The sequence below is a fragment of the Carex rostrata genome, chromosome 15, assembly GCF_964058835.1.
Source record: "Carex rostrata chromosome 15, lpCarRost1.2, whole genome shotgun sequence".
Lineage (NCBI taxonomy): Eukaryota > Viridiplantae > Streptophyta > Magnoliopsida > Poales > Cyperaceae > Carex > Carex rostrata.
In genome coordinates this window covers 4,921,591-4,946,628 of record NC_135932.1, presented here as the reverse complement: position 1 = coordinate 4,946,628, position 25,038 = coordinate 4,921,591, and the positions used below count along the sequence as shown (strand labels likewise).

The following is a 25,038-nucleotide window of genomic DNA, read 5'->3' as shown; positions in this document are numbered from 1 at the left end:
TGTGTTTAATTAGCTGTAATTGGTCATGTTTGATTATATTTAATTAATTTTTTATAATTTAAGTTAGTTTATTCAAGAGTCATTATTCGATAAAGATCTAACGATATTAATTACACGTGACTAGTGTAATCACGTGCTATGATTAGATCTTTCGCGTGACGTGTCAAATTTTCAAAAGATTGTCACGTCACAAAACATGCGAGTCACGGTACATGGCCGGCACGTGTCATGACGTGCGGTGACATTACTATGCTATGTTTATTGTGGCTAGCTATCCAGTCCATGTGCCGAGTGCGGACAAATAAATTAAATGAGGGTCACGTCACAGCACAGGTTCACAGTACAAAGATGGAAACCCACTTTTGAAAAAAATAGAAATCTAATGATTATGAGAATGTATTGAAATGAGTATTTGATTGTACCGTAGGATTAGTTATGAAATTTTGATTTATTTTAAAAATATGTGTTTCTATTCAAATTTCTTATCAATCTAAAATTTAAAAAGTTGTACAAATAATAATTAAATTTTGTATAAAAATTAATTAAATATTGTAAAAAAATATACAAAAAAATTTAAACAATGCAAAAATAATTAAATGTCATTTCGTTATGGTTAAGAATTACAAATTGGAGAAATAGATAAGAGAGAGCAACACGCACTGGGGGGGGGGGGGGGGGGGGGATATTCAATCCGACTTATCGTTTTTTTTCGTCATTTTACATAGGATGAAAATTTATTTGAGAATAAAAACATGAGAATGAATGAAAAATAAAATGTCATCCGAACGGTTCAAAAGAATAATATTCCGGATAACCTAAAATTTCATTCATTATCAGATTCTGTTCGGCTTTCAATTGAAAATGAAAATGAACACAAAAATTGAACTAAAAAATACTGTTCAGTAACACGCCGAATAGATTCTTAAGTCATGTTCAGCCATCACTGTTTCTTCCCATGCGCACAGTATTTTGACTGTTCAAATTGACCCCGTTCTCGCTTCCGTTCCTGTTTCCCTCTGGCAGCCGAAGCATACGAACAGGTCCAAAGTGTGGCTGAGGTCACTAGTGGAAACATATCGTACAAAGTCACCCAATTGAGCAATGTTATTATGTCGGTTGCATTTTCATGTGGCTTACCGGGAAAAAGTCGCAACAAAAAAGGCCACAGCCCACAGCCCAGATACTGATTTTATCCCAAGTCCCAACTCTTTTCATATATAGGCCATGTTAATTTCGAATTTTAGATTTTTGTCCGTCGAGTTGAATTTTTTAAATCCAAACTGAACGAAGAAATTATCGACCATATCTTACAACATCCTCAATTTTAATTATTTTCTTTTTTGAAAGAAAGATTATGTATAGACTTTTAAAAGGTAGTTCTACTTAGGTTATGAAGTGCACAGAAACTAATTAGCACTAACACATAAACAGATTACAGATACTCGTCACACCATGCGCTAGCACATGAATTATATGTCTCTGTAGACAACCCGGCGGAAATTATGTCTCCTACTTCAAAATTTGCATGTGTTAATGTTGGTACTTGGTAATGTCGTCTGGTCTTTTTAATGAGACCGAATCGTTTGCCCTCCGGGGCAGAAAATTTCTGCCCCCAGAGTCTCTGCGAGTAGAATCTCATTTATAAACAGTAACCGGTCCCACCCCAGTCCCACCGCGCAGAGACCCCGGGCCCCCGGGGGCAGACGATTTGATTTCCTTTTTAATACAGGAGGCTGGCCAATTCGGCGTGAGAGTCGTGTTTAAACTAAAAGTTGGAAGGTCGTCACTCTGGCAACTTCCACGTGTCACCAATAACGTTTTAGCAAGTCAAAACTCCGTCCCCACCTTATTTTTTAATTTTTAGATTCTCAGAAGTCAGAACTATGCTAAGCGGAATCTGACCCGAGTCCATAGTACTCCACTGCTTTATCGTTTGAAAATTACTCTCAACTGTTTTGAGATTCGGACTAACGCAGGAACAGTATTATTTGGACTTTGAGATTCGTGCAAAGTTAAAAAACAGTCCGAATACACTAATTAGTCCACCCCCTTACTAGCTCCGCCTTGACAATAATATGTTACAATAAATTAATTAGCCTGACAGCGGTCTAACTTTTTACCACTTGTGATTAAATTAAATTAATTAGCCCGATTTGTTTAATTAAGAAAAACAATAACAATAACAATTCTATGTATATTTAAATAAAACGATCACAATCAAGAATCTCAATTTGTTGTCAGAGTTTTGAAAATAAAGAATATCAATTTGTTCTCGAAAGGTTTGATCTCGCTCCATGATGGGGATACACCAAAATAAATTTGATATAAATATATATTTGTATTGAAAACATCGTTGTTATTATTTACTTTTAAGTCGACATCACAAAAATATGCATCATAGCAAATTGGATATTCTTATATTAAAAGTTGAAATGAACGGACTTGAATGTTTCCAGTGCTATGGGAATTGAATGCGTGATTTAGTGTTGAATTTGTACTTTAACCTTGCCACTATCAGAGCTTAAAGAAAAAAAAATTGTACTTGAACCTTAAATCCTTAATTGACATTTGTCAACTAATTTGGTAAAAATAAATTGAAAACCGACTTTTGATATTGGTAAAGATAATGCTCTTTATGTAGAAGGTCGCAGGTTTGAAACTCAGATGGAGATCTCTTGTGGATATTAAAACTGTCTAGTCGTTTGATCTCCAACTTTACTCAAAAAAATGATAAAAAAAAATAGATGACAACACTTTTATTTGTTTTGGTTGATTCAAATCATAAATTGAAGGTAATGTTATACCCTACAACGACCTGAAGCGGTTGGTTTTTATGTTTGTTGAATCTGCATATGTCCATCAATTCGAAATGCACCTTTCTATGATCATTGTTTGGAAATAAACTATAATTTTTTGAACTTATCCTTCTATTTCATAATCTAGATATCAAGCTCCTCAAGTTTCTTAATATGTGAACTTAATTTTCCTGAATGAAAAATTAAGACTTAATATTAAAAAAAAATACAATATTAAATTTCTAATAGACAAGAATATCTTTATACAATAAACTATGAACTCTGCGTCTTTCTAGGATTCGAACGATCTATTTAATAGGCAAAATGAACATATTGGCAAAAAAAAATGCGCAGGAAGAAGTTAGGACCATAACCTTGTTAGAAATTTATTTTAAAACTCAAAATTTAAATAATATTTATTTTAATATTAACGATTTTTAACTTTATGAATTATAGAGCTATTTGTGAATAAGTTATTTTAATATAGATGCTCATTATCCACCACAGAAGATCGAATCAAAAGTATATATGATCCGTTTCAACAGTAACATATATCCTTATAGTTAATAGGCATTAGCTTGCACCAGTTATATGATTCGTTTCAAAAAAATTATGCTTAAATGCATTTAATTGTATTTTGCCGTTTGAATTTATTTGATTGAATATAAAACGGTAAAATAAATATCTTTTTAATTATCATGAATGTACAAAATCACTGGGTGTCTAGCTATGTCATTTGTCTATAAATAATACATGATACTTGAAGAGCTAATCATCAAATAATCCATAAAATAATTCACATTCTTTAGCTCTTCTTCTTAGCTCTATAATTCATAAAACTCAATTTCTATTCTCCCACAAACAAATATTTTCTTTATAGAAAACATATTCTGCTATCATTGTTGAAAGAAGCTACATCAACCTCTACCACTGTTGCGCCCGCAGGTAGAGGAATACCGGCGTAACTTGGGGCAAGCTTAACCGATTATTCTTGCGCTTAGAACGGGAAGTTGTCTTAGGTCCGCATTTTGCAGCTCCGGGTAACAAAGTTTTAATTATAGTCTTGATTATATTTTTAATATAACTGTTATTTATTTTATTGATCAAATTTCAGATTTAAAATTAGTTGGTTAGTTCATATTTTTCCAACAAACCTCACTCCCCATGTGGCCGTGAGATATGGAATGTGACCCATTTTGCCATGTTCTGCTTCCACGATGCTTAAAAAAGAGTCATTTACTGTCTATTTTGGGTTCAATTTGACTAGTTCTCAAGATGTATCAATTCATTATCTATTATTTGTGTAGAAGTTCAAAATCCATTTCATTACTCGAAAATATCATTTCTACATATTTATTTTAATCTAACATGCACTTTGAATAATGACATAAACAAGATTTGCCAGATGGAAAAACTGTATTGAGATGGTACAAAAAATGAGTTCAAATTATTCCTACATCAAAACTTTTTCTATCTCATGCATTAATCGCTTATTCAAATTAATTGTCTTGATAACTCTAAGAGTTGGTTATGTAAAAATATACATACCCTAGAATATAATATAGAATATATGTGTTGACGAATTAATTCATGATTATTGTGTAGCACAAGATATCACCATCATTCATTATTTAAACTAGATTGTGTATGATTGTATGGATTATGGAGATGATTAATCATAAAATATACTTCCGTGTCGTAATTTGGTTATCTAGAATTCTGGATTTATTATATATTATATTGGAATGTCTTAGTATAACAAATAAATATTTCGAAAGAGGTTTATGAAATAATTGGAAAATATTTAAATATTATTTTGCCGTCCCGTTTTATGGGCACATAGAGAAAATAATTATTTATTGTCAATAGTTTGAAAATTATTTGATCACCAATAAAACCGAGCCGTGCTAATTTTTTTTTTTTCAAAACTAAACCTAGATGCGTTTCTAAAATTACACATAAAATAACTATCATAAAGAAAAATATATTCTTTCACAAAGGTTAAACAAATTAGGATTTAGGTTGAACAATCACACCATGGTCATTTCATCCAAACCAAAAGGTCATTTCAGGGAATGATTATAATTTTTTTATGTACAGGAATTTCAGGGAATTATGGTGCTTCTCAATCCCCTCATAACAGGGAATGATTATAATTTTCTTATGTACAGGAATTTACAATAATTAGATAACTAAAATAGTAGCAGTTGCTCTTTGACCTCCCCTCCATGTGTACCTCTACAGTAGCTGGTTGTACCAGTTCTGCACCTGTGGGCTCGACTCATATAGTAGGATAACTAATTTATTTTCTTGGGATAATAGTCTTATATTTCTCTCCATAAAGCCCAGCACCCTGCCACCTATGTCGGGTCCCACAACGACCCTGTACGTAGTTGCTCTGAAAGCCTGTGTGTGTGCCCAACAAGCATCCATTATGTTTTCTCAAGTACCAGTGGGTGTCAAAATGTTCAGCTGATTCATTAATACCTTCCAAAATGTATCCAAGTAGTTGCAAGACCACATAATATGGTCCCTTGTTTCCATCCAATTTTCACCACACAGGGCACACCCATTGGCTAATATTGCAATCGACAGGGAAATTTGCTATGTAGTTGATTAGATCTACTACGGTGCTATGGAAATGTTATACGAACTTATAAATGTGAATTAGCACAAGCAGAGAGTAAGATATGGTAAAAGAACGAAGCTTTAATTTGAATGATGGATTGCTTCGACATCCATTAAACTCAGAAATCTCACTGGGAAACTTATATAGGATTACAAATTAAGAAAACATGACATGTACAATAAATTAGATGAAGCACAAACAACACTTCATCTGGAACTCTGCCAATACAAAAAGATAATTAAATCTACCACAGGACCTGTTTCTTACATCTCATGGCATTGCACATACGCACCAGCCATTGCATGACAACATCACTGGCGAGAAACAACCACTACTTGTTTCCCAACATTTTTTCCTTCAAAAAGGCCAATCAGTGCACTTGGCGCATTTTCAAGCCCTTCAGCAATGTCTTCCATGTAAGTTATATTGCCTTCTTTTATGTGTTGCGCCGCAATTTCCTCGAACTTGCGGTATTTTGCAAAATGATCCCCAATTACAAATCCTTCCATACGGATTCGCTTTGGTATGATCTGTGATTCAGCTTGTCAATTAGTTTGACCCAACTTTTAGAAAAATGGATGACAAAATCCATACCTTTTGGATCACTACCTTCTGGAAATTTACATACTCTTTAATTGGTAAAAGTCCAAATTTTGGAAAGGTTAATTAGTGGATAGTACTAACATGGTACTAGTTCTAGTTTACCTGGACTATATTGCGAATACCCTCAAGCTCAAGCAGGTTGTATTGTGAGATCATCCCACATGCAGCAATCCTTCCATGAAGTCGCATGTTGTTGAGCACCGCCTCGAGCATTGCACCACCGACATTCTCAAAATAAATGTCAATCCCCTCTGGAAAACACCTGTGAATATTTCAAAACCATTTTAATAAGAGTGTGGTGTGGTACTCTCTCAAGCAAATAAAATATGCACAGGGTCATTAGCAATTAACAGTGCAGCATGTTTTTAGTAATACAAACATTTTTTGACGAGAGTGTGGTGTGGTACTCTCTCAAGCAAATAAAATATGCACAGGGTCATTAGCAATTAACAATGCAGCATGCTTTTAGTAATACAAACATTTTTCTGACGAGAGTGTGGTTTGGTACTCTCTCAAGCAAATAAAATATGCACAGGGTCATTAGCAATTAACAGTGCAGCATGCTTTTAGTAATACAAACATTTTTCTGACATCCAATGCTTAAAAGATTAATTTTGAAAGTTTGCTCTCTTCAATGCATCAAGAAAATTGATAACCTGCGGGAACCGGGGTCTAATATCATTATTTTCTGAAAGACTTGCTTGATACCATTACTGAACAAACACATACTCTTTTAATCAAGACAATAGTTCTATTTTGCTTCAGTAGGGACTTTTTTGTTCAACTTGCAATAATATTTGAACAACTTTCTTTTATTATGCTTTTAGTGTGTTATAAATAATGGGAAAATTGGTTATTTGCCACTCCAAAACCTTCAAATTTGAAAAATGTCATCCCGAAATTTGAAATTGTAATAATGCCACTCTAAACTTCATTAATTTCTAATTTTTGTCACTCCAAATAATTAATGACTAAAATACCCTCCCTTCTTCTCCTGCCATGGCGAAAGGCCAATTCTTGTCTGTTTGTTGTTTTCCGCATCAGTATAACTGATTATAGAATAAAGTTCATGAATCCAAAATTATACTTGTATCCTGTCATATGTGCATTTCATATATGCACTTATTTGGATTGAGTAAGGATAATCTTTGGGTGTTTATTAGTTTATAAGGATATCATTTCCTTTCAGATTTTTTTATCTTTTTTGAGTAAAATGAATGGCTCGTGTTTCTCTTTTCTGTGAACTCAAGCTGGAGCTTAATTTGGAATTTGTCTTTCCACACAAAGAGGAATGCTTAGGACTAACTAGGCTAGACATAGTTCTCGATATCCTTTCCGTGTTAATTCTATTCCTTTGATTTTGTTTCCATCAAGGTATCAATAATCGAATTGACAAACTGGATCTCAATAACAGTACCTATCACCTGATGTGCCAATTAAGGTAGGCGCCGGAGAAAGCGAAGTGGTTTTCTAGATCGAATAGGCCTTTCGCCATGGCAGGAGAAGAAGAGGAGAAGGGAGGGTATTTTAGTTATTAATTATTTGGAGTGGCAAAATTAGAAATTAATGAAGTTTAGAGTGACATTATTACAAGTTCAAATTTCGGGACGGTATTTTTCAAATTTGAAGGTTTTGGAGTGGCAAATAACCAATTTTCCCTAAATAATGGGAAAATAATTGTCAACATTTCAAAGACATTTTTCGGGCATGTACATAGCTACACAAACTACACAATTTAATCACCTTTTTAACGCAAGAGTTAGGTCAGGTTCCTTCTTGTAATTGAATGCATCATCAAAGCCAAACTTGTTTTTCAACAGTTCTACCTGTTTAAATTTATTGTTAAAAAATTTTAAACATGAGAAGCAAATATATAAGCTATGGTCTAAGAGGCTTTGAAATTTCAAATATTTCATCCATTATTCTCCTAATATTTTTTCAAACCTTTTCATCAGAGCCGGCAGAACCAACAACATAGCAACCCAGAAGCTTGGCAAACTGCCCAACAAGCTGCCCGACTGCCCCAGCTGCTGCTGACACGAACACATATTCACCTTCCTTAGCCAATGCTATTTCATGAAATCCTACAAATGCTGTAAAACCTGGCATCCCTGTATATATCCAAGTATTTGAAAACCATGCATAAATTAGCAAAGTATACTTTTACCGACATATCCCTATGAATTCTTTATTTGCACATGTAACAAACAAGGGTGTGATGCTGAAAGCCAATTTTTGCTGAGATGAATGGATGGGAATAGTAAATTTATACACAATCAGAGTAGTTACTCGTACCGAGTATACCAGTGTAGTAAGAAAGAGGCAAATCAGGGTGGTTGATTTTGAATAAAACTTGGGGTTCTGTAATCAGGCTATATTCTTCCCATCCTGTAGTGCCCCAGACCAAGTCTCCTACTTCAAAATTTGCATGGGTAGAGTCTACTACTTTGCTTACTCCAAAGCCAGTTATCACCTGTAGTGTAATTAAATGAACAGAATGAGATATTTGGCTGATACCTCTGTCAAACTTTATTTTTGAAGGTCCCTATAGCAAGCCTATACCATATGGACCTGCACACCTTTTTTAAAGAGAGAAGCTCAAGACCGAACCTTCAAAAAGTCAACAATAACAATAATAATAATATTAAACAGGTCTACTTTTTGGAAGCTATATATAGGATATTCATGGTAATAGGTGGAATAAAAAAGCGCAATGTATTAGAAAAGGTTCATTATGAAAAGAAGAATGGTATAATTAGTGAAGTTGGCCAGTGAAGGGTACTTCTGTTGTTTAACATTTTGCAACCAAGTGCATTTCAAGGGCCTTGAATTGTTGCTAGGCATGAGCAATTATGCTGAATCGGTTCACCAGGGTACATGTCCTTTACAAAATTGAATTGTGCTGGACAGCTAGCGGTGCATTCATTCAATCTAAACAAGACAAAAAAAATCTAAGAGATTATTGCATCACCAGGAAGGTGGAAGTGCTAAAGTGAGCTGAAACTTCATTTAATGATATCACATTCTAAACCGGATCAGTTACACTGGTTTTGTACATGGTGTCATTTTATCCCTAAAGGAAGCTTTAAGAGTAGAACTAGGGTGTTCTTAAGTTCACCAAGTTCCTTGGTGAACTCAAGTCTAAAACCCGTTAAATTGGCTTTAAATGATGAATCCAAACCATTGAAATCCACCTACCTTACAAGCGATGCGTCTACGTGTGAAAATTTTAAACATTTGAATTAATTTAGTATAAAGTCAAGCGGTCAAACGTTCAAAAAATGAATGCATTAAAATTAATTTATTAACCTTCTAATTTTGACCGATTGACTTTATACTAAATTAATTCTAATGTTTAAAATTTTCACATGTAGACGCATCACTCGTAAGGTAGGCAGGTTTCAATAGTTCGGATTCGTCATTTGAAGCCGATTTGACGGGTTTTAGACTTGAGTTCACCAAGAGGCTTGGTGAACTTAAGAACACCCTAGTTCTACTCAAGCTTTAATGATACTTCATTGTTGATCAGGTATGTGTATTGATTCATAGTGTGCTTTATAGAACCCAAGTATCAAATATCAAACCAAGACAAAAATTTTGACCAGTTGTTTTATTTTATTTTAGTAAAGAATAAAAGAATCATACAGGGGCAGTTCTTTTAATTAGTTACAGAGGTTTCAGCTGCACTCCAATTCTATAGAATTGTCATACAAATCCTGATTGTGTATTTCAGATCACTGGTCCAGATAATTCATGACAAATTGCACCACCCATGCTGCCCGAATTCAGAGACTAGGATATCAATAAGGAACTGATTTATCTAATCTGACTTGGGAAGGTTCAGACTTGCATGGGAAATCCAATGAATTCTGATCAGTTTGAGAACTGAGAGGGGCTGAACCTCACTCATAATAATTAGCATTTTTTTATTTCTTCTTGTCCAAAGCAGGCACCAGAAATTCTTTAATTGCATCCTGACTTCCGGCATGTGACATTTATAATAATTTGAAAGCTGTCACGTTACTCTTTAAGGCTCTAATTCTAAAATCACAAGCTTTAAAACACCAAGTGGTCGGTCAATTCAACAGTTTCTAGAATGTGTAATACTTTTATTTTTTAGTGGACCATTTGTGTAACTTGCTATTTTATTAAAATTACTTGTTAAGAAATAGATAATCCTTTTCTCCATTTTCTTATAGTAAAACTTTTTCCACTTGATCATATTTTTTTTTTTTAAAAATAGCAGCCATAAGTCAGTGAAAGCTATGCACACAGAGAAGTATAAAATAACGCCTAGTAGAAGCGAAACCAATTTAGGAAGAAAAAAAAATGTGTTTTTTCCGTAAGAAAAATCTTTAACATTTTCGGGCCTGATGGCATATTTAATGCCTTAAATTATTTATTTAAATAAATACGCGAAAAGTTTTTTTCTTCAACAAAGACGCGCAGGTCCGCAGCGTTCCATGAACAAATAAAACAAAAAACTGTATTTTACTATATAACAAAAAAGTACATAAATATTTCCGATGTTTCCTAGGACGAAATTGTAATTTTTTTCATTTCATAGTCCTTGTAGTAGAAGATTGCAATCCACAAAAGAACTTGAAAGGTAGATCGGAGATCCTTCTAAACCTTTCAAATTAATTTATTGTACAGTACTCGAACTGCGTACCTCTGTAGGTACAAAGTCGGAATTGTAAGAGGCGTCCTCGTGCTTGCTCATACGGCTCCGCATGTAAGGGTCGCAGGAGAGATAGAGGTTCTTCAGCACTACCGCATTCTTCGATCCCTCTGGCACCTTCAACTCCACGGCCTCTGCCGCGACCACCTCCAAGTCGCTCTCCTTCACCATCCCGGTCACGTAGTTCCTCAGCACCACCTTCATCTCTCTCTTGATCTCGAGACGTCCTTGAAATGATTTTGGGGTTAGGAAGGTGGGGAGGGGAACTTTGAGAGTTGATGGGGGAGAAATAATTGATGTGTGAAAAATGTTAGGAATGTGTTCTGGTCATTTTAATGCTGGTAACTGGCCAAGTGGCTTTGAATGACAAAAAAAAAAAAAACTGGCTAAGTGGGTTTTCATTCGGCATGAGCTTTTCGAATTCGCATCCCCTCAGGTTACCGGACTGAGTACAATTGAATCAGACGCTCTAAAATTGTTCTATTTAACTCGATACGAATCTCAAAGCACAAAAATCCTGCCCCCTCTGTTATGCCGAATCCCGACCGGCTGAGAGTAAATCTGAACTGTCCGTTTCAATTGTGTTGAGTCAGGTACCTGGGAGGATACGGATCCGAGCTTTTCGTGTTAATTTAGTTGGATGGTCGGCAGTCTGCTACGTGTCACCAATAATATCTGCGTCACTTTCATTATTTTTAATCTTCAGAGTTCAGAAGTCAGAACTCAGAGCATCTACGTCCCTGAGACTCTTGGAGTTTCTAAATAACTGTTAATTAATTTTTAGAAACTTTATCTCTGAAAGTTTATAAACTCTCACATCCCTGAAATTCAAAATTAGAGTTTCTTAATTGCCACATCAGCAAATAAATTACAAGAGAAAAGAATTTCAACGAATTATTTGGCCACGTCAGAGTTTATAAACGGTTTCTTATTAAGAAACTTTGGAGCAAAGTTGCTAAATAAGAAACTCATCTACATCCCTGAAACTGGTTTAGAAATTGCATTAGAAACTCAAAGAGTTTCAGGAATGCAGATGCTCTCAGAACCATGCTCCTTTCTGGAATTTGACCAATGAGAAAGCAAAACAATTTAAGTACGCGGTGGGATTATCCTTAGTGTCATTTTCGTCGAAACTAGAGGTGTTACAGATAATTAAAATTTTTATCGCATCTCTATTTGTTATAATTTTTCGGATATAAATATAGATATAGATACAGATAATTTTGGATACAAATATAATCAAATAATTTAAATATTTTTTCGAATACAGATCCGAACGAAATTGGATAATATCCGATCCGTTAGACATGAATTTTGGGTCTAAAATAAATTAATACTATTTTTTTTATTACTCTTATATTCATGAAATTAGAGATGAAAAAAAAATCGCGCTGTGATTAAATATGTCACGGAATGATACGTGTGTCGATTATATGTTATGGCTCTTCGCATGACGCGATTCTTCTTTAGAAACTTAGCACGACACAAATGTGGTCACGTGTGTTTAGAACTGTTAGATTTTGATTAAATGTTGAATGTCGAATAAATTAATTTAAATTATGTAAAAAAAATAGATAATCATGATTGAACACGTTATTTGTAGTCACGGCGTAATTAGCGTGTTGTGAGCATCATTCTAAATTTAATCGTGATATAGCACAATATGTAAAAATATGATTTTATCACAACACGATACATAACTCTAATCACAACATAACTAGTTATAGACTCACTGCACGACATAACACGTACATGACTATGTGGAATTATTACTTTTACAATAATGTTATTCTTCTATTAATCATCAAACGAAATATTATTTACTAAAATTATTAACAAAATATTTTTACGCGTTCTAATTTTTGTCTGTTCTCCTTCCCCTTTATAATAAACTAGCTTATGTCTGTTTTTTTTTACACGTTAAATTGACGACTTTTATAAATAATATTATATAAAGAAGAGAATAAGGAATCTTAAATAAAAAAAAATGGCAATTGCTCAGGAAGTTGACCATGCACGTAGCGCCTATGAAACATTTTATTTAGTTCACTGCAGTCAATTTCATCCATTTGTCGTGTTTAACCATTACATTCCGTAATACTGTAAATTAAATTGAAATTTTCCATAACCACACGTGCATCAATTTCTCCTAGTTCATTTTTCTTTCTTTGTATTGTCTTATTATATCATTTAACCACATCGAATAGTCACTTCACGGCTTCACCCGTATTGATCAACATATTATTAGGATTTTTTTTTTAAATAGAATCAAATTTAATATTTTTAACGAAATAAGTACTATTAATTTAGATTTTATAAAAAACGATTCCACTGATGAGACACAGAGATGTTTGCTCTACTGATCCGCTGGATCGGTGGAGCCATTTTATGACTCATATGTACAATTTGACCACATAAATCAATAGTAAATAGTTCCACCGATTCCGCGGATCGGTGGAGCAAATATGTTTGTGTCTCCATTGATCCTGCATTTGGGTGTTGTTTTTTGCAAAATAAAATCAATGATGCTTGTTTTGTGGGATCGGTGGAGCAAATATATTTGTGCCTCCACCGATCCTGTATTTGGGTGGAGTTGTTTTTTGTAAGGGTTTGGAACTTATCCGAAGCCATTTGGACTGAATTTTGTTCAAAGCCATTATTTGTCATACGATTAAATTTTATGATTTAATCAATACTAACATCGTTAATTCTTTCTATTAGACAAAATAAGAAACTGCCCCAATTCTCTCTCTATTCTATTATGAAAACAAATCAGAGAGAATACCAATAGAGAAAATTTCTTCCTCTCGTTTTATCTTGTCAATATTATCTCTTTTTTGCTGACATTTTACCTTGTTTTATTTAACTATTTGAATTAAAAATCAAAATATTCTCTCATATTTTATAGAGTTTCATGCTACCAATAACTGTATATCATGAAAAAATTAAACTACTAAAACACTAAATATGGTATAAGCATACAATTTCAAATATTATACAAGTAAAAACTCATCATCGTACTTCGTAAAATATTTTGAGTTAAGCTTTTAATTTTCGTCAATGAATATTTCTTATGCGCACACAAGCAATTGTAATTAAGAAGGGAATAGCCATGGATTGCACCAATGAAGTGCTTCAGGTTGCCATTACAGGGAACAAACTTGAGTAAAATTCTATGTTATTTTGAACGAGAAAGAAAGTTGTGAGAGATGGATCACCTCTATACTTTCCTTTTGCTCTACGATTTCATTCCAAAATAAGCTAAAGATAGAAGAACATGCATATTTTGTCTAACAGAGAAATTAATAGGGTGTTATTAATCAATCTTGATAAATTTCATCACACGGCTTAAATAAGCTTTGGATAAATCTTTGTCCAAAGCCATTTGGACAAGTTCCGGACCCTTTTTGTAAAACAAAATCAATGATGCTTATTTTGTGTGATTGATGGAACAAATATGTTTGTGCCTCCACCGATCATGCAGATTAGTGGAGCTGTTTTTTGTAAAAACAAAACTAATAATGTTTATTTTGTTAAAATATTTAAAATTGATTCTATTTAATGTGTCCTTTTTCGAAGCTCAGCTAAACAAAAAAAAAAAATTATAAAAAAGTTTAGAAAGTTAAAGAAACAAAGATTCCCACCACGGCGTGACAGCTAGTTAGCTACCATCCAGCTAATAAGATTCCACCAATTTGAGAATATATTATATTTTGAACAGTAGAAAGAATTAAACTAATTTGTCGTCTATCTTTTAGATATTTGATACCATATTTTTGACATATTCTGATTACAGAGTACACTTCTTATGGGACACTCTTTTACGAATAGTGTACGAAAAATTAATTTATATTATGTTAATTAACTTACAATCTTTCTTGTACCGTATGGGGTTAACACTGTTTCTGGCTTAATGTACTGCATGTTCTTTTTCTCTATTTTATGTTTAAATCGCTAAAGAATAGAGTTATTTATGAAATTAACATTGTTCTTGTTAATCCGTATAAATAATAGAATACCGCTAATTTGTGGTTAGTGTCGTTCTTATTATTCTTGAAACTGCATCCAATGATCCAAATACACTCAAATAATATGCTAAAACTATCATTCCATCTCTACATAATGTGTTTTGCATAAAATTTTTATTGCAATACAAGTTCCTCTGTCTTATTTTAAAGTAAAAAAATTTTAGTTCCATGACTTTCAGTTTTCCCGTTTGTTTCTTCGAATTTACTTTTTTTTTTTTTTTTAAAAAAAACTTACTTTTCTACGTCCGCTTTTCTTTTTTTAAACTTACTTTTCTATCTCATGTATTAATCGCTTATTCGAATTAAGTTTGCTGATAAATCTAGAGTTGATAATGTAAGAAAAATCTAAGTTACCCACCGTACCTTTGAATATAAATAGAGAATATATGCGTTATTAATTTAATTCATAAGAAAATTTAACAGAATTCATTAAGCTAAACATATATACGTCATAGTTAAAAAAAACTGATGACTTTGCAGATGATGTGGCTTATTAATAAAAATAAACCGACTAATCAGTCTCAGGGGCTGATTCGACATTAAAAAAATAATTATTCATAATTTAAACTATATTGTATATGATTGTGCAGATTGACTTTTAAATTTGTCCAAAGATCATGAAGAGCAATGCAGCCACATCAGAAGATGTATATTATTATTTGTTCTTCCTTTCAATCTAGTTTATATTATTCAAACAATTATCATGTAACTTTATCATATTTATCCTTAAAATTGTAACCTTATCATCTTAATTCCTAAAGTTGTCAGTATGCTGCAAATCAGACATGATTAAAATTAGTTTAAAAAGGAATGACTTATGTAGCTCTAAGATTATTTAGTTTCTATTGATATAAATATCAATATCGATATCGATGATAGTTGGATGATGATCTGAATCAGTGCTGTAAAAAACGGTTTTAACGGTCATTTAATCGTTAACGGCGATCAAACCGTTACGAATATACTTGCATCCGTTTGCGGATGAAAACGATTAATCGGCCATTTTACCGTTTAATCGTCCGTTTATTCCCGTTTATTCCAATTTATTCTAGTGAATATTTATTTATTTTTCTGTGACAGTGTGTGATAATAAGTTTATAAATCATGTATTGTAGTTTTATTAGTGCTTAAACATACATTCAATATTTTTTATATATATTTTTTCTTCTTACTTTGAAATTGATTAATTCTTTAGTTATTTATATACCATATATTTTTCTTACTAATTATTGATTTAATTCTTAAATTTATTTTTTCAATAAATAAATGTGTTACTTACAATGTAAAGTGTTTATGCGTTAAGAAAAAATAAACTTAGTGTCATTTTATAACAATGGAACTAAGTTAAAATAAATTTATTTAATAAATTATGATATATATACATAAATTTAATAAAAACGTTAAATTGTCTGCATAATTCCGATTAATTGGCAGCATACCAATTAATCACTTAGTAGTACTTCGTCCGTCCAACGATCACATACCGTTATTTACAACACTGATATGAATAATGATATCAACATTGATCGATGTCATTTTATTGATGATATGGGATGCAATTGTAAATAAAAAATTATTTACATTAGAATTCACATCCATTTTTATTAAATTTTAGTTATTGAATCAGTACTTGAATGTTGATAATTATAGATATTAAAATAGAGGGTTCAAATGCCTCCATGTTTTTGTGCCTCCATCATGCCTCCATCTCTCTCTATCATTTTCAAAGTTCAAACAGTCGATCCGAACCGCTCAACCTAACCTCCATACTAAAATATGTTTGGAGACCAAATTTTATATTTTTAGGAATTTTTTTACTATTTTTTTAGATAGGTACAAAATCAGTAAATCTGAACCATCTAAAAACAGTATTTTTGTACCTATCTAAAAAAATAGTAAACAAATTCCTAAAAATATAAAATTTGGTCTCCAAACATATTTTAGTATCGAGGTTAGGTTAAGCAGTTCGGATCGATTTTTTGAACTTGGAAAATGATGGAGAGAGATGGAGGCATGATGGAGGCACAAAAACATGGAGGCATTTGAACCCTCCTCATTAAAATAATAACTCAAAAACTTTAAGGATCAAAATGATAAAAGAGTGACATTTCAAAAATTATTCATTTTAAGGATGTATTTGGATGGAGCAAGAATAGCACTAATCCAAGAATAACAATATTATTATTTTGAGCTATTCAATGTTTGAATAGAGCAAGAATAACATTAACTCACTATTTTTTGTTTGTCTTATATGAATTAACTTACTATTTTACTAACCCAATCAAAAATTAGATTAGTTACTATTTTCAAACTTGAAATTAGCTCTATTCTTGTTCTATTCTCTGTTTCATCCAAACCTACCCAATTTACCAAATACTAACGTAACGAGTTATTAAAATAATTTTTAAGAGGTTTAGATTAAAGTCTTTATGAATACAATATGATAAAAAATATCTGTTGAACTTTCTGCATGACAAAATGATAAGAACGAACTCGTGAACACAATAAGGCGTCAGTATTCGCACGGTATCAAAGATCCAACGGACAAGAGATCTCTACATTTTAGCTTATTATTCCAAACAACGCGGATTGTATCAGCTTTACCACCGTGTAAAGAAGCTATCCGAATGCTAAATAAACGGGCAGCGGGAGCCCATTTATACTAAAGCGAGGCCCATTTTAAGAACGATCCTTTGGTCCAGGAATAACCCAGTCCATTATAAGATCCTTTGCTTTACCACCGGTTCGCTTCAGAATTCAGCATAGCGCAATGTTAGTCCCACACTGCTGTGCTATCTTTCTTGCGTCTCTGGAGCTCCTATAAAAGACGAGGCGAGGCTATTTAGCAATTCATACCTTTCTCGGCCTTTTGGCTAAGATCAAGTGTAGTATCTGTTCTTATCAGTTTAATATCTGATATGTGGGCCATGTGCTCACAACGATATTAAATTTATTTTTTGTGGGGAAGGGTCCACCACAGTAGCTTGCTACTGGGGCTCTTACGCGTCGCCTATGTGCTGCACTACTGCATAGGCCTGGCGCACCCCTACCAATACCTAATTTTAAATTTTGTTGTTTTGTTTATAAGTGGGTTATCTGAACTCCGGGTCTACAAACAAGAACCGTGTTCTTATAACATGTATTAACGAAAGCCTGTTTTTTTTTTATGAAAAATGGCATTGACCGTGCTATCATCTATAGGTTTGAACCAATCTATCCTCTCAATAGTTATCCCTGCCTTTATTTTTTTCTTTAGGATTTTTCATCTAAGCATGGAGTGAACTGCTGATCAATTATCAGATCCAATAAACTGGAATTACAGATTAATTGCTTGTATAATGTGACTGTTGAACGTCTTCAGTAACGACTGTTGTATGATGAGAATCCATGTCAGGAGTTTGTCAGCAAAATGTGTTGGCTGGAGATTGTACCGTAAAATGGTGGAAGCCAAAAAAATAATTTTATTTATTTTATTTTTATTTAAATCATATTAAAAGCGCGCAATACTATTACTTTGAATGGATCTATTCAGCAAGTAGAAGAACGAGTTCTCTTATTGTGGAGAGAATGTCGTAATTTACTCAAAATTGTTACAATCAGATTAAAAGAAATTTACCAGTAAATTGGGTATGAAATAATTTAACTATCCACTTATTTATTTATTCATTTATATTATTTGCTTACTATTTTTGGTTTGTCCAATTTTTCATTGGATTGAGTTTGATTGTAGAGGTGCAATGCTATTTAAATTATTTAGTATCAGTTAAACCAATTGTTCATCACTAGCATGAGCTTATCTGGTACTGTAGAAGTACTAGCTTGACAACTTTCAGGCTCCATTTCCTATTATCTTTTAATTTGCTTATCGTTTATAGCAGATGACTGGAGAATAGTTACACATCTCAATTTTGACTTAGAAAATCAGATTAAATAAAACTACATGATTAAAGGAGGATATTTGGGATTACCTTTCAGGGAAACGATAAACAGAACTAAAATTACTCTTTGTTAATTGAGTTGTAATAGAAGTGAATACTATATTCTTTCACAGTGTGGTTGTAAATGTTTACTGGTATAGGTGTCTCATGTTGTTGTAGTTTTTGTTTTGTCAAGTAGGGTTTTGTTTTCTGAAATCATTTTCGTTAAACCATCTTGTTTAATTTGGTTGTGAATTAGTGAGACGGTGGAGCCCACTACACAGTGGATTAAGAATTGTAGGATACAATTATACAAAAGAGTCCCAGTAATCCAAGGATCCTACTAATATCATTAGAAGGGGAAATGGATCTGTCCATTTTAACTCAATTGGAGAGGGATGGACATGATTAGCAGCCCAAGGTGGCAAGGTCCCATTTGTTCACACCCACAACACAAGCCATTCTGCAAGAAACTCCCAAGTCCCAACTGGTGAGCTGGTCTTGCTCTTCGTTCAGACTTCAGACTTCAGAGCAGTTGAGTATTTGAGAAACTATATAAAAAAAATAACATAATCATGTTTGTAGTTTAGTTCCAAGCATTATATTTTACAGAAAAATTGAATGTTTTATCCCTATAAGTTCTGGTATTTTCTTTTTAGTTCTCATGAGATCTTCAATATTATTTTGACCTACAAAATTATTTTTATTAGGTAACCAAAATATCGTACAAATTACAAAATAAATCAGGAATAAATTAATATTCCTGTCAATAATAATAAAAGGATGATATATATGAGTTATGTCTCAAGTAAGAAATTTCATTAAAAATTGGAAAGTCACTATATCTTCCAATATATCTCCCCATAAATCTATTTTGTTTAATTTCTTGCAAAAACTTTTGCATGTAGTTTTGCTCCTCTCTGGTTAAAAAAAAATCACAAGTTATCTTTTATTTTATTTTAGCAACACGTTTACTTTTTCACTTGCATTTACCAAGTAGTTTTCATCCAGTATTTAATTATTATAAGAAACTTAAGGGATAATTAACTTACTTAAGTAATTATTTTCTGTAACAACACAAGTATTAAGCATAATATTTTTACCATGTGTACATTTAAATAATTAATTTCTCTTCAGATCAGTTATACTTTTTCCGAAAAATAAAATAACCATATATATAATATGTTAAATTATAATTATATTTCACACTCACGACGTGATGTTTTATATTACATTAAAATATCATTTGTTTATTATTTATTATTGTACTTATCCAGAAGAAATAAGACCATTGTCTAGGGAGTTCATTAATACAGAAAATTACAAAACAATGCCCACGTAGAATCCAACAAATATCTTTTAGCATATTGTAGATTGAACGTGGAGCACGCTGTGAAGAAATCAAACGAAATAGTGGACCCAATGTTAGTGTTATTTGAATACACTGTGACAATATAAACCGCGTCCATCCACAGTTTCGAAAGGTCTCTTGTGCTTTTCTTAATATAAATCTATCTTGCGCAAAAAACCCCCCCGTCTGTCTCTCTCTCTCTCCTTCTCTAGATTCGACGGTATGTACTGGTGCTCCAATCCAGGCTATTGGCCGCTCAATTCGCCTCGCTAATCGCTTCCTTTAGGTTTTTTCTTGGTAAAATACTTCTCAGATCCTGACAATTTGCAATGACTTTTATTACCGATTTTTTCCCCTTCGATCCGCTTTTTCCTGAGCTATATTTGGCGGATCCTAGCCCTAGATCGGGATATTAACTCCAATTTTCCGTTATCTTTCTATTACAGGAAAATTGGTCACTGTTTTCTAGGAATTATGGTTTCTCATTCTATTAATGGCCAAATGGGTTTTGAACTTTTTGATGACTGGTTAGGGTTTGCAATTTTTTAGGTAAGCACAGATTAAAAAAATGTGGTTATAGCTTAGAACTTAGTATCGTGGTATTAATACTGAATTAAAATGTGGGATTATTCTTCAAACCAAGTTCAAATGTTTATCCACAGATCAAAGTTCTGATAGGGAATTTTGACAAAATGCTGAATTAATTAGTTTTAAGTTCCATTAATGACACACCATATGTGGTCCTTAAGACTCAAGAAAATATTTTTTTCTGCTATGTGTCAAATCTGCATTGATTGGTTCTCTTAACAGTTTCGTTCTTTCTTAAAAGCAAAGAAACTGTAAATAGAAACAATGCTAGATTTCTAATTAGATTTCACTATAAGGATACAATATATAACGGTAACGACTGCTAAGTTGTAGTTATTTTTTAGTCGGGTAGACATTCATTGAACTTAGTTTATTTAGCATACTATTGGACGGTTTTTCACATAAGTTTGGGTATCTGGTGATTTTGGGTGTTTAAGATTATGAAATGTGTTAGGTTAGAACTGTTAAAATATACAAAGCCTAAAATTTATAAATTAATTGAAAAAAAATAGAAAGTTTTAGCATGATGAACGCTACTTGAAACTGTTCCTTCAAACTTCTAAACCCCGTACTCTCTTATAAGTGATGTACAAATCAAATTTATGTAAGTCTTGAACAGGTTGAATATGTTAGTGTTTGTTTTATAAAATTTTAATTGTTTTTCTGAGCAATGGAGAATCCCAAATATGTAATCCCCATAGAACTTAATTCGAGGGCCTCTTTGAAGTCATACTACAACATCTTCAAAGTATTGTAGTACATTGCCTCTTAAAATACTGCTTATGAAAACATAATTCTGTATTTTGATTTGATCTGTTCTCTTTTCCTTGTGACAAGTTTTCTTTTAGAAACAATCAGCAACACTCAGTTCCAAACATTTTTTGGGGCAGTAATGGTGGTGTAGAAGGGCTGAACGACTATGACTATCATATAATAATTTTCTATTAAAGAAATGAAATTGTCAGACAAAAGGTTATATGTGCACATAGATAAGAAGATTGTTAATTTGCAGTCATGTTAATCACACCTCAACCCCACATCTTTACTCTCTTTCTGGGTAAGTATAAATGATTGCACCACTGCTAATATTATGTATATTTCATTGCAACTCTCAACTGTGTATAACTTGCTCATTTACTTTGCCAGGAAAAAGTGAAGTTGGCAAAATCTGATAAAAATGGCTGACAAGGAATCGGTTGCGATGCTAATTGACACAACTACCTCCAAAATTCAACAACTCCAACAAGCTTTCTCTGAGCTCGAGAGCCACAATGCTTTTCTACTAAACCTCAAATGGAAGCAGCTTGAGGAGCATTTCCGTGGCCTTGAGAAATCCCTCAAAACCCGATTTGTTGAGCTCGAGGCTCAAGAGAAAGAATTTGAAACCAAAGTTACTGAATCACAACAACTGTTAGAAAAGAAAGAGGCTGTAGTTCTTGCCAAGGAGCTTGCCTCCTTAGACCGCCTACAACAGAAGAGGGATGCTGCTTTCTCTGAAATTCTAGGCAAAAGGAAGGCATGCAATGCTAACTTGGAACCTCGTTTGAACACCAGGGTCACTAAATCTAAACTGGAAGAGACTTCAAAATCAAAACATGATGAGAAAAGTGTAGTTGAGTCAAAACCTTGTACTGAGTTGGAGATCCTTTGCAAGGATATGAATGTGGAGGGATTGCACAAGTACATCTCTGACAACCGCAAGAATCTCACTACCATTCGTGAAGAGGTCCCCATTGCTCTGAGATGTGCGAAAGATCCCTGGGACCTTGTGCTTGATTCTCTGAAAGATTTCTACTCAGGGGACAATTTGGTGCTTGATGGGAAAAAGGATGGTAACCTGCTTGGCATGAGGCGTACCTGCCTCATGCTAATGGAATCCCTCGAACAGGTGACAAACAGCAATAAAAATGGTGAGGCGAGTGATTCTCTTTCTAAATCAGTTTTCGAGAGAGCGAAAGGGATTGCAATGGGGTGGAAGCCGAAGTTGGATTTGATGGATATGGATGCGAGTAACGGCAACTCACTCGAGGCACATGCATTTCTGCAGCTCGTTGCAACTTTTGATCTCATATCTGAGTTTGGGAAAGAGGAGCTCTGCAAGCTTGTCCCAGCAGTCAGTCGGCGCCGTCAGACACCTGAGCTCTGCCGGTCACTTGGGCTGTCACAAAAAATGCCAGGTGTGTATATTGTTGTTTTGTTTCGTGTTCAAAGTTTTTGGCATTTTGTTAACATTTGGTTGTTGCTGCCTATTTATCTATTTAACTATTATTGCAGGTGTGATAGATGTGTTGGTGAACACAGGAAGGCAGATAGATGCAGTTAATTTATCATATGCATTTGGACTAACTGAAAAATATGCACCGGTACCTTTACTCAAATCTTACTTGAAGGAGGTGCGAAAACTTTCTAATGCCAAGTCTGGCAGTATGTCTCCTGGGGCCCAGGTTGGTTTTCTTGTTTGCTTTTTTAATTTTTTAGTATTATTCTTTATGACTTGCCTAGCTGTTTGCAGTTCTGGTATTCTGTTTAATTTCCTAATTTCTGGAGCATTCTTACTTTGTTTTATCCATAATAGCTGACACTTGTAATGTAGGATATATCATGTATATTGTAGTCTAACTTGAAATAATTCTCTGTAACCCTTTTTTTCCTTATTTTTACAAATGATGCCTTAAATATCATGTAACTCTTTTTGTCCTGCCATAAATGAGGGAGAAATGAGCGACATTTTCTTAATATTTTACATTTTGCCCTTCTCTTGAAACTTTGAAACAAATTGTCCCTCCTACCATGCTTTCAAACAAAATGCCTTCATGGTTCTTCTTCCTTCCTCCCCCTTTAATCGCACGTGCTCACCCTCCCATGTCGGTTCCTCTATACAAGTTAGAGGCACCTGAAAAACCTTTATATACATGGTTTTGTAGTATATGATGTTTATATAGCTGTGAACTCAGTTGCATATAAGGAAACATCATAATTATCTTGTTCTTTCCATTTTAATCAACTTCTCCTTTATTTGCTATCTGATATATAAACTAAGTATTGCATGCTGTAGTAGTAAAAAAAGTTTGGAAATTTATAATAAACAAAGGACCTGTCTAATAGTCTGAATGCTATTTATATTTTACCAAGTGGAGTAAACCTTACACTGTTGAACAGCCCTGTACCCCTATATTTTGATTAAATTATTGCTTATGTGCATTTAATATATTAGTTATTAATTCGATAAGAACACAAATCATTTTCTGTTGTGCCAAGATGAGTAGAAGATTGGCTACGGGTACGGGTAACAGAAGATTCATTTTTATTCCTTCCTTTTCTCTCTTCCCATAATTAGAAAGGGGTGGGAGTACAATGGAACAGGAGGTAAAGAGGGCCCACAAGGGCATGCTTGTCAAAATTTGAAATAGAGAGCAATTTGTTCCAAGCTTTTCAAAATAAGAGGGAAGTGTAAAATTTCCCATTTTTATTTGGTTTTCATGATTTGATCTGTTTCTTTCACCCTGGAATTGGATTCCAAGGGGCTTTATTTATCTAGTTTATGAGAAACCTCATTTTTGGCCATAATTTGAAATTGTCAGGGATATGAGGGTATTGGCAAAACTTTTTCAAACCATAATACAACTTGTGACTTTGCATATCATTTTTTACATTTTGGTTTTTATTACAGAATGAAATGGAAGAGCGGGAACTCTCTGCCTTGAAGGCTGTGATCAAATGCATAGAAGAGCACAAGCTTGAGGATCAATACCCAGTAGATCCACTTCAAAAAAGGGTTGCCCAATTAGAGAAAGCGAAGGCCGACAAGCGCCGGGCTGTGGAGGCTTCGAAGCCTCAGTCCAAGCGGGCCCGGGCTAATGGGTCCATCTACACCGCACGTGTCACCGCTCCCTACCCCGAGAAAAGCTTCTACCAACGTGCCACCCCTGAAAGATACCCATATCCATATGGTTACCCTGTGGAGACTCACCCTCCGGCTACGATAATTGGTGGGGCCCCTTACACAATCTCTCCACCTCATACTGCTTACTATGGTAATGGGTACCAGGTCCATTACCAACCTGCCCCGTATATCCACTGATATTACAGGGTAGAGATAAAGAGAGAAGAGGTGTGGTGATGTTTCAGTAAGATGCTAATTAGGTAGCATTTCAGATCTTAACTTGTGTGTTGTATTTGTATCTCTATTATTAGCTGAAAATGGTGTATTGTTTCTAATGTTGTACGCACTTAATACGTGTGTGATGTGCGTGATGTTAGGTTAAGATGTACCAAGTTCTAATGCTTATCTATTATCTTTTGACTGATGACTTGACAATATTTTCTAATGCGTAGTTTAGCATTTGATTTGGTTTGTGTTGCTTATTTTCATGTTGTTACCAAGATCAGCAAATTTGTTATATTTTAATAAGCAATTTTTGAAGTATGATATAACGGGAAGGTACT

General features: G+C 33.6%; 2 protein-coding genes and 1 non-coding gene across 3 annotated transcripts; 2 read left to right on the top strand and 1 right to left on the bottom strand.

Moving 5' to 3' along the window:
* Positions 1–5,486: 5,486 nt before the first annotated feature.
* LOC144566907 (2-alkenal reductase (NADP(+)-dependent)-like) lies at positions 5,487–11,021 on the bottom strand. The gene is made up of 6 exons (XM_078316949.1): positions 10,700–11,021; positions 8,323–8,500; positions 7,972–8,138; positions 7,771–7,853; positions 6,130–6,289; positions 5,487–5,954 (listed from the first exon to the last, which is right to left on the bottom strand). The coding sequence occupies exons 1-6, from the start codon at positions 10,910–10,912 to the stop codon at positions 5,736–5,738; spliced, it is 1,020 nt and encodes a 339-aa protein (XP_078173075.1). The 5' UTR covers positions 10,913–11,021; the 3' UTR covers positions 5,487–5,735.
* A 6,567-nt stretch (positions 11,022–17,588) lies between these two features.
* LOC144566949 (U2 spliceosomal RNA) lies at positions 17,589–17,785 on the top strand. Its single transcript, XR_013515323.1, has one exon. It is a non-coding gene; the product is annotated as a U2 spliceosomal RNA (small nuclear RNA).
* A 2,358-nt stretch (positions 17,786–20,143) lies between these two features.
* LOC144566905 (FRIGIDA-like protein) lies at positions 20,144–24,941 on the top strand. The gene is made up of 4 exons (XM_078316946.1): positions 20,144–20,301; positions 21,739–22,769; positions 22,867–23,036; positions 24,263–24,941. Exons 2-4 carry the CDS (start codon positions 21,770–21,772, stop codon positions 24,671–24,673), a joined length of 1,581 nt encoding a protein of 526 aa, XP_078173072.1. The 5' UTR covers positions 20,144–20,301; positions 21,739–21,769; the 3' UTR covers positions 24,674–24,941.
* Positions 24,942–25,038: the final 97 nt, after the last annotated feature.